Genomic DNA, 10,850 nt, shown 5'->3' with positions numbered 1-10,850 from the left:
TGGTGAAGGCGTCTCTCTCTCGCTCGCGGGGTTGGGTTTCGAGAGTGAAACCGACGCTATGGCTAGCTGTAATTCCGGTGGTGTTTCTGGTCGCCGGCAACGCCAAGTGGAAGGTGACTGTGCAGTGACCGGTTCTGGTAAGAGCAGTGGTGAGCCGGCAGGGAAAAAGAAGGAGACCTAGGTCTCTGGTGTTTAGGAAGCGTGAATGATGGGAATGAGGGGAAGAAATCTGAACCCTGGGGTTTCTGGATAAAACAATTTGGGCCTGGTTCAAAAAAAAAAAGAATTTCCTTTTTCTTATTTTATTTTGTTTTTATTTATTTTGTTTTCTTTTAGGTTTTTTTAATGTTTTGATTAACTTCCTGCACCTCCGTTTTCTCCTAAGCAGCACCCTTTCTAATTGGACTTAGACCCATTGTTTTTATTAGCAATGAATTAGGTTTGTACACTCCTATTTTTTCATTTTCACCCCCTTCCAATTGGGTTTAGGCCCAATCTGCTTTAGAAATAAAATTAGTCTAGGCAGCCCATAGTTTTATTATTTATTTATATTTCCTTTGTTTTATTTTTAAACTCTCTTAAAAATTTCTCAATTGCTTAAAACAAGAGTCAAAGAAGAGAAGAGAATGGAATGATTAAAATGGAACCTTAACCTCCCTTTTATAACCAAAGGAGGAAGTCCCTTACAATGTTTTAGACTTCTCCTTCATATATTCCATTGTGTAATTTAAAAGAAGTTATTTTGGGTTTTAAAGGAATTGTATTTTTGTTTCTAAAGAGAGTTTCACTATTTATTTGGTTTTTGTGCTATCAGATGTCCATGACTACACAGACGAATTTTTCTGGCATTATTCACCTTGTCGTCATTGATGCTAAAAAATACAGGGATGAGTGGAAAGAAACAGGCTGCACAGTCTTATGTGATAACTGGTCTGATGGTAGGATCGGATCACTTGTTGTGTTTTCTGTTGCATGCCCAAAAGGAACGTTGTTCTTGAAGTCGGTTGATGTTTCAGGTCATGAACATGACAGTACTTACTTGTTTGAGCTTTTGGAGTCAGTTGTGCTGGAAGTTGGTTTAGAAAATGTTGTTCAGGTTATCACAGATGCCAGTGCTGGCTATGTTTGTGCTAGAAGGCTTCTCACAGCGAGGTATAGTTTTTTGTTTTGGTCTCCTTGTGTCGCTTATTATATAGATAAGATGTTAGAGGATATTGGTAGACAAGATTGGGTTAGCACAGTCCTGGAAGATGCAAAGACAATCACACAATACATTTATGGTCATGCCTGGATTCTGAATATAATGAAAAAGTTTACAGGTGGAAAGGAATTAATCAGACCAAAAATTACTAGATTTGTCACTGATTTCCTTTCCTTGAGATCTATAGTGATGCAGGAGGGTAATTTAAAGCACATGTTTTCTCATTCAGAATGGTTGTCTTCCATGTATAGCAAACGTCCAGATGCACAAGCCATTAAGTCATTGCTATATTCGGATAAATTTTGGAAGCATGCGCATGAAGCTGTGAGTGTTTCTGAGCCACTGGTTAAACTCCTAAGGATGGTTGATGGGGATATGCCTGCTATGGGTTATATATATGAAGGAATGGAGAGTGCAAAAGTTGTGATCAAGGCCTATTATAAGGGAGTCGAATCATATAGCTCAAAACCCGGTGGTGTATTCATGTATTTCTGTTCTTTGAGAATACCATTCATGAAAGCATTATTAACATCAATTTGATGAATAGGCCACTGATTTGTAAGAGCAAGGGTGAGAATGATGCGAACCGTGACATGTTTCACAACTGGAGAAAATGTTTATGAATAATCGCATCCAAATTTTTTATGAAATCCATTTGCACCTACTAGAGGTGCCGCCAAGAGGAAGAAGTGTGAGGACACAAGTGTTATTAGCCATCAATGCATCATATTCATCTTGCATGGCTTGCCGCCAAATAGAAGAGGACAAGGCTTGTGTCTGGTCTCTGTGTCTGTGCTTCATAGTTCCCTTGTACTTTTCTTTCTTGGTTGTTGCCCTAACGTTCGGGCATAGGAGTGCTGAGGATTCCTGTTCGGTGAGAGAGAGGCTGAGGAGCAAGCAGAGCGGAAAAGGCTGCGGAAACAGTGGCTCCGTGAGCAGGATTCGTCCACCTTCAACGAATGTCCCTCCAAGAACAACCCGTCCGCGGGAACCTGATCGCCAATCTTCAAGTGCACAATCTCACCCACCACCACCTCACAGATCGACACGCTCTGGCGTCGACCACCTCGTACCACTTCAACTCCTATGTTGCCACTCTTCGCAGAAAGCTTCTTGAACTGTCTAGATTGGTTGAAGTTACTCACGGAAGACACGACAATAACGAGAATAACCGCCAATATGGTGCTTCCTCCGTCGTACCACCCCTCTTTCCACCCATGTTGCTTTATTCCAAAGCCAAGGGAAAGCAGAGCACAAAACAAAAGGATGATGATAGTGGAATCCTTGAAAGCTTCAAGGACAAAACAAAACCTTTGGAACGAGGCCTAGTAAACACGTTGGCACCAAAAACACGTTTTCGGCGATTAATATCGTCGCCGTCACTTATACCACGCTTGAGATCGGTTTCAAGAAGTGCAGCGAGTTCTTTGACGTCCCCAAATTGGGTGAGAGAGTCGAGTCTCTTGTCCCCTACCATTTGACTGAGTTGTTTGGGATCAACATTGGAAAGTTTGGGATCACACTTACTAGGAAAGTGTGATTGGGAAATGATTCAATTTCCAACAAAATTTGTCCATAAATGCAACAACATTCGTTACTATATCTTTTAAATTGACGCGTTCCTTTGCTTCTAAGACAAAATCTGAATATTTTTGTCCATTTTACAACTTACTTTCATGACTTTTAAATAAAAGATTTAGCATATAAGGTTATGGGTATATTTAAAATTGGAAAAGATTTAAAATATTATAAGATATTGATTTGAACTTATAAAAAACATTATATATACTTATTTTAAATAAAGAGTTATAAACATATTACGTTTTAAGAATAAATGAAATATAAGTACACCAAGAAAAAATTAAAATAGTGAATATAAAACATAAATCTCTTTGTTTTTTAAAATTGAAAACTTATTATAGCAATGATTTCAAATAGAACTTCTTTACTTCAGTTTATAGTAACAACAGTATTAATTATAAAAGGTAAAAGTTCATAAGAAAATTATGTAATCAATTAATTGAGCAATCAATATTATTATTAAGGCAATGTTGAACCTTCCCCAAATAAGATAGTTATGCCTTATTCTTTGACTGATAAATTTCTATTCAAGAAATGTAATCAGGTATTGATCTAAATGGTCAAATAGACACATATTGCTCAAAATAAAATAGTTATTTATAACGTTACAATATATTTTTAATTTGTAAAATATTTTTCAAAACGTTATATAACTTAGAATTTTAAAAATTTACATAAATTTATAATATACATATATAAAAAATTATTTAATTAAATTTTAAAAAAAAATAGAAAAAAAGGGAGTAGAGATAAATGATGCAAGCTTTCCCTTCCCTAAAAAAGTCGAGAAAGTGATTGCTGAGAATCCAAAACAAGTGGAACAATATGGAGGAGGCAAAACTAAACTACAGGGTTTTTTTGCCGGGCAGGTATGAACATGTAGAAGTGGAAAGATTTTTCATGTTTTCTTTTTTCCTTTTCATATCTCACTAACTTTTGCTTGTCCAAATGCAGGTAATGAAATTGAATTCTAAGAGCTGATGATAATAGATTGTTATATCTACACTCATTACTCTGTGCTTAGCATTATTTCCAACTTGTTAAGTGGTAATCCTTGATAAAACTGTTATGCAGCCAATAGACAAATTGGAAATGACAAGTGATGATGAAAAGCTCTTGTGTGCTCATTTCGTGCCAAACTAATTGGTTCTATTGGATACATATTTTAGCTGATTTTTGAAATAAACAGTGTATATTTTGAGTTCTAAAAGTGGTACAGGGTTTCTGCTTCAACTGTTGAGATAGAAGTGTTCCATCCTATCTGTTTTCTTCGGTAGGAAACACAAGCATTATATGGTGTGCGTTATAAGTACAAGATTTCCAAAAGTATGTGATATGTATTTATATTTCCAATAAATTTATGGCTTAAAAGTTTCTTGGCATATCTCAGGTATTTGGCATTTAACAAGTATATTTTAGTATTATTACCTTGTCAAAACAATATCAAGAGCATAAATGTATTTGGTTTCATGTATGTTATACTGTAACATCCATAGATGTGTGTCCCAAGGCAAAACAAGTTCGTGTTTGGTTAGACTGTGTGATGAAGAAAGAAAACTCTGTAAATGTCCATGTTAACGTTAACTCTCGTGGAGCTTGTTTTAGCATGTAGAAAACGTCTTTAATTTTATATGAAAAAAAATGTTGCTTTAATATATATAGCAGCTAAAGCAACCATTGATCTTATCGTGTCATGGCTTGCAACTAAGTGAAAAACTTAAATGCAGATGATTTCATATTGTTGCTTTTATCCTTTTATCACCAATTGTTCCTTGTAAATGTCAACTTCACTGTTTTCTTTTAACTTTATCTTAAACACCCATTTTACATAAATGGTGTTGAGGTTTAGGAATATCACATAGTTGACATGTGTCATTTCTTTCAATGACATCAATTCATTGCTTTTCACCATTTTTCTTCCTTGATAACACTATCGTATGTTGTGTGTGATTGTTGGAGAAATTCTTTCAAATGCACAAACGAATGTAGTGTATTGTTTCTCATCATATTGGTTGCTACCAAGTCCAACAATACCAAGTGTTCTCTTTATCAAAGAGAATATCCCTGCCAATGACAATATTTTTATACAAGGATTAAACAATTTATAAGCTTTGGATGTTTCCCTTACATCGTTCATCGGTAAAACTTCAAAATCTCTCAAGGTTTAAAGTTGCGCGCTTCACTCTAGCAAAACCTTGACATTTTTCTTTTCATTGTATCCCAAATGTCCTCTAAAGTATATTTGCAAGGAATAGTTTCCAAAAAAATCAATGCATGTTATAGTATTTACTATCTATTTTCTCTTAAAGTTATATGTAACTTAATATCAATTTATAAAAGAAATAGATGGTTTTACATCATACTAATATGCAGAGTTCGAATTTAGTCCTTAAAATACTGTTTAGCATTTGTGAAAATGTGTTAAGTAAAATCCCTATTTCTGTAAACAAGCCACCAAAAGAAGGTAATTTTCAGAAAGTGAAAAACAAACGTCATATAAAACTGGTAAATCTAATCTAATTTGGAAAATGGAGTTGAGGGAGAGGGAACAACAGAATTACTTTTAGAAAGGGAAAATTATACTCATTACATATCGTTTTTCCCTGCGTACTATAAAAAAATATAAAGAACACTAAATGCTCTTACATAAGCACTGCAACCGTTGCAGGGAGATAGAAATTGACAAGGCCATAAAAGCTATGCATAATCAATTAGGTTTGACATGTGTTGTCCTCTCTAAACTTGGCGATTTGACTCCGTATCATTCCCTCAACGTGAGGTTGGACAAACATGTGAGTGCTATCCAAGACATGTATTATGAACTTATCAGATGCAGGAAATGAAGCATTTATATTGATGATATATTGTGCCATGGGAATGTCACTGCACAATTAGTGAGTAATCACAAAAATATTAAACATTCTTCCTACTACCTCGCCCTGCCTCTCACCTTCACATTTACCCTTCTCTCTTTCTCTATCTCTCTCTCTCTATATATATATATAGATTCTTTTTTTCAATATAGTAATTTGAATTATTGATTTAAATTTTCATTAAAACATGTACGGTAGAAAAATATTTTAACTCTTCGTTCTATAAATTTTCAACTAAGAATAACAATGTATTAATGAAAGAAATGAACTATTTTAATAGTATCAGAAATTTTATATTCTTCAGTCTCTTTATTCAGCTACAGCGGCTTTTTATCTTCTTAACTATGTATTTTGCAAAACTATGTATTTTGCAAAAGTCTGTTAATCATACTAGGCTATTCTTTCTTATGGGGACTATCATCGTTGGCTTCGGCTTCTCCATCAGAACTATAACTTGTCTCACTTATTTCATCATCTTCCAAGCTATCAATATTTTTCCTTATGCGCCTGAAGTGGACATGATGTCGCATCATAGGTGAACACAAACGCTTCCTCTCGAACAAATACGTATACTGTAAGAAGGGTTTAACCCAATAATTGCAAGCTCCAAGTGTTAAAGCCTTCTGTTGGGATAGGTCACTGTTATCCTCAGACATCACTGCAGATGATTAAATAGTCAAAAGTTGAAAACTTAAGTAAAAAGGTAAGAGATTAGTTACTTACTTATGAAAGGAACATCAATTACTTCTTTATTGAGAAAACGCAGAAATCCAAAGCCATCCATCTTTGGCATATGGAGTTCCATGATAATCAAATGAAAGTCTATTTCTTTTTTCAGCAAAAGATCGACTGCACTTGAAGATTCAGAACATTTCGTAGCTGCACACAACTCAAAAGCATAAGAAAAAAACACATTTCTCTTAAAGAATGATAACGAATAAAATATTGTATATATCTAACCTTTATGAGAATTCTCGTTGCATGATTTCTCGATGAATTCAAGAACTTTGTGGTCAGTATCAATGGCAAGGATATTAAAATTTGGTGGAAATTCAGGAATTTCATTTGAAGAAGAAGAACTTCCGGTCATCACTCTCCACTATCACCTTATACCAGGAATGGAGAAAGCAAGGGAAAGAAATAAATACATATGGCATGGTATAACAAAATCCAAACAGCGAAAATCAAATATACGGGTAATTAAAAAGATTTCACCCAACCCATCAAATAAATATATACCATTAATGCTTTTAAAACTCCTTTTCGTATATAATCAATCAAGAAAACAGTGGATCATGAATTTCAATATATGTTTTGGAGGTGGGGAATTGGAGGTGGGGAAAAGAGGCTGTGAATCTCATAAGACACTGATGATCCACAAGAAGTAGCTGCGTGCTTAGCAAAGGAAACTTTGAGTAGGCTTAAAAAGAGGGTTCTATAAAGATAGATGACAAATGAAACTTTGAAAAATCCACCAAAGGTTTGTCCATGGTCGGAACACTTTCCCTCAATTTCTCATTAAGCCATTAAATTTAAAATGAAAAAGTTAGTTTAGAACTCACTACTAATCTACTTATTATTAGCTTGGCAAACTTAAAAGTATTTTCAATTTTGGTAAAATTCCTAAAGCAGTACTCACTCTATTACTCTAACACACCCACTCCATCATCATTTATATATTCTCCACATCTTTATCCCGCATGCCAAACTTTCTTTCCCCACGTAAATCAATCATAAGACCAAAAGAAGATTCAAAACCCACTATTGTTTCAAGTAGTTTCGACTATCTCTCTGTTAATTTTTGTTGTTGTTCTTATTAAGTGATTGGAGTGTTAGGTACAATTTGAGATATTCGTTGTGCAAGAAGGTCAAGATAAATCAATCATCAGAGCCAATATGAAGAGGGTTTCTGGCCCTAGCAAACCCTAATGTAGCCGCTGGTATACAGCGAATAATAAAGGCATCGAGAATTTGTCTCAGCGTCTCAATCAGAGGTTATGAATCATGTTGGTTTAAACTACATGAAATTTCGATTTCCATTAATTCCATCTCACCATAACTTAAAAAAAAAAAAAATACAATTTGGTGAAAGATGCCATGAAATCGATTCCGCAATGATCGTGTTTGGTAAACGCAGTTATAAATAGAAGGCATATATGGCATAATAGATCCATCTAATTCTCAAATAGTTGAAATGAACACTAACCTCGTCGGAGGTACCTCGATTCGCCGCCGCCTCGCCTGTATCACCCCGGGAACTGGTACGTGTGCTGCTGTGGAGATTCACCGAAGACGGTGGCACGGTTCAGAAATGTGAGGGTGACCGGAGAAGGAGATGCTTGCAGAGATAATAGAAGTTCTTTATCATAACGTAGTTTTGTGGGCTAGGCCTATCTTCAAAGGGGTCAAGAAGTGGCCCATGAGTTGCAAGTTAACATTACAGGAGCATTTCCATAAGCATTTCCAAGATTTCATAATACAACTTCAATTTTTCAAAAAATTCCATGATTAATGTTAACAATTTTTTTCTTTTTAATTTTTTTTTCTTTCTTAATAAAATTCTACTTATCAAATTTTTTTAACATTTTTAATGGATTTTAATATTAACGACCGTTTAATACATTTTTTAATTTTTTTTATTTAAAATTTAAAATTATTTAATTTAATATATTAAACAATATTATATATTATTATTATTATTTTTTTATAATTTTTATCATTTTTATATTAATTATTACTATTTCTGTTTTTTTATAATTATTATAATAGTGGAAATTATAAGGGCCTGAAAAATAGAAGGTCATTGGACCCTGTGAGGAGACAGTGAGACCTATTAAATTAAGGAAAACATAACCTTAAGAGAGAGGACTTATCAAAAATCAGATTCATTTTACTCAAATTATTTTCTCTCTCTAAAACTCAGAACTTCGGGTTCTTTGTATTTTCTTTACGCCTTCCCTCTAAAATATTACCTCATTGAACCGTTCAATCTTTGGTATGAAGGAACTCAAACGATTGTCACACAAAGGGCTTTGTAACGAACCGAAAAATTTCTAGTTTTAACAAGTAGATTTTTCCTCTTTTTCAACTGTTCTTGAACCTATAGCATGCAACTTTAAAGGTTGCATGTAGTTGGTAGTTTTCCCTTTTCGTTCCTCTGTTCATTCTAGCTCCAAAAGCTAATTTTATCACCACTTGGGTGGCTTGTAGGGTTTGGTGGAGTCCTTGTACTGTAAGAGGTACTGTTAAGGTTTTTCCTGTGAACTGTACTATGAGAACCCAAGGCAAGGGGAGCTGGGGTTTTCCTTCTTTGATTCAGTGAGTTAGAATATGCATGAGTTAGGTTTTCTGTTATTTTAGGCATTTATATATGTGTACCTTGTGCTATGTATGTATGTACCGTTTGCATTGAACTGTAGTCTTGGTGCAAGTTAAAAGCATGTAACCTGTGAATGCTTGTTGTTGAGTTTGTGAAATACGTGTTATCTGATTTGATTGGGTTGTGTGACTGTAATTAGGGAGATTTAATGAGCTCATTGGAGATAGGAGCTGTTATGGAGTATGTGCAGGAGATTGGTAGTGTTTTAGGTCCTGTTTAAGGGAAGTGAGATAGTGAAATTTAGAATTAGGAGTCACAATGGACTGTTGGAACATCTTAGACAAGTCCATTGTGACTTGTTAGGATCATAAAATTGGCCTAAAACCCATTAGAATTGGTAAAACTAAAATTGGGTCCTTAAGTGATAGAAATTGGTGTGTAAACGATAAAACTTGATCTTAATCACTTTAGATTAGCATTAGGGAGAGTTAGGATCATCTGGACAAGTCTAATTAAGGTTAATACGCGAATGTGGGGTGTTAGAAGTGTTGGTATCGTAGGGGGCAATTTTCGAAAAGTATTGCGCAGCGGAAATAATACTCAGAGAGCGTAAAGCGTATTAAGTCACAGTTGAAACGATTTTAGCCTTTTTTATAAAAACAATTTTCTTTCAGAAAATTTACCAAGCAGTTCATGTGCGTTAAAGTAAAATGAGTGTAGGGCATAAGAAAAGCACACAAGGATTTTTATACTGGTTCGATTCAACAGAATCTACGTCCAGTCGTTAATCACTACAAAGAGTGATTAACAGTTCCACTAAAAAAGGATTTAACAGATTACAATAAAAGGTACAGAAATAGAATGAAAGGAACCACTCTACCAACTTGAAGAGAACCTGCTCCGGCAATCGACAAACGATTCACGAGCTTCTCCTTTCACAAGACCAGGTAGAGAACCTTGCCAACTTGAAGAGAGTCCACTTCAACTATCGACACACGATACGTAAGCCTCTCCTTTCACAAGACCAGGCAAGGGAACAAAGTAAACAAAAGCTCTCAAGAACGTTCCTCTGACTACACAGTGTTCTAAGCTTTCTCAGTTTACACAAAAGTTGAGTTCTGAAGCTTTCAAAAATCACTTATATAGCTAAGCACACTGAATGCCAAAGGTCAGCTCACGACTGCCATGAATAATCGATTATTGTAAGTGATAATCGATTATTTGAAGTGATAATCGATTATTCAAGTGTGACTTGTGATAATCGATTATTGCTTCATGATAATCGATTATTGTAGTTCAAAAACATATGATAATCGATTATAGCTTGTCCATAATCGAATATACCAGTAGAAATTACAATGTTTATCATTTTCCTACTACATTCAAAAACTAAAAGTTGTTTTTTAAGTATTCTCCTATTACAAACAAGAATTACAATTTTCAACATCATCAAAAATTATCTTCAGGTTTTACCAATACTCCCTTATTGGTAACAATCTCCCCCTTTTTGATGATGATAAAAAATCCTCTTTTAAAAGCAACTCAGTTTTACCTGCAATACATACAAACTAAAAACAGCTACAAAGTTAGCAGTACCTGTTCAAGTTTATTTCTCCCCTTAATAAATTTCTTCTCCCCCTTTTTTNATCAGAAGCAAAAGGAATAATGAAAGAAAAATCTCCCCCTTAAAATGAGCTCCTCCTCAACAAAGGCATCAAATATCCAAAATAAACTCATTATATTAAAGATAAAGGAAATTACATGAAAATGCATAAAGATTAAGTCTAAATTCCATAAACAATAACAATCAAACTTAGAATAACAAAACACATATTAATATTTATTTGATATAAAAAAATAGTATCAAATAAATATA

General features: G+C 34.4%; 2 protein-coding genes across 2 annotated transcripts; one reads left to right on the top strand and one right to left on the bottom strand.

Annotated features, from left to right (window-relative positions):
- The first annotated feature begins 58 nt into the window (after nucleotides 1-58).
- On the top strand, nucleotides 59-1,741 carry LOC106766634. The gene is made up of 2 exons (XM_014651351.1): nucleotides 59-157; nucleotides 815-1,741. Exons 1-2 carry the CDS (start codon nucleotides 59-61, stop codon nucleotides 1,739-1,741), a joined length of 1,026 nt encoding a protein of 341 aa, XP_014506837.1.
- A 4,135-nt stretch (nucleotides 1,742-5,876) lies between these two features.
- Nucleotides 5,877-8,051, bottom strand: LOC106765699 (two-component response regulator ARR2). Its single transcript, XM_014650402.2, has 4 exons — nucleotides 7,862-8,051; nucleotides 6,616-6,761; nucleotides 6,379-6,534; nucleotides 5,877-6,313 (listed from the first exon to the last, which is right to left on the bottom strand). Exons 2-4 carry the CDS (start codon nucleotides 6,743-6,745, stop codon nucleotides 6,051-6,053), a joined length of 549 nt encoding a protein of 182 aa, XP_014505888.1. The 5' UTR covers nucleotides 6,746-6,761; nucleotides 7,862-8,051; the 3' UTR covers nucleotides 5,877-6,050.
- Between the last annotated feature and the right edge of the window lie 2,799 nt (nucleotides 8,052-10,850).

This window comes from Vigna radiata, chromosome 7 (assembly GCF_000741045.1).
Source record: "Vigna radiata var. radiata cultivar VC1973A chromosome 7, Vradiata_ver6, whole genome shotgun sequence".
Taxonomy (NCBI): domain Eukaryota; kingdom Viridiplantae; phylum Streptophyta; class Magnoliopsida; order Fabales; family Fabaceae; genus Vigna; species Vigna radiata.
This window is presented reverse-complemented; position numbering and strand designations above follow the sequence as displayed.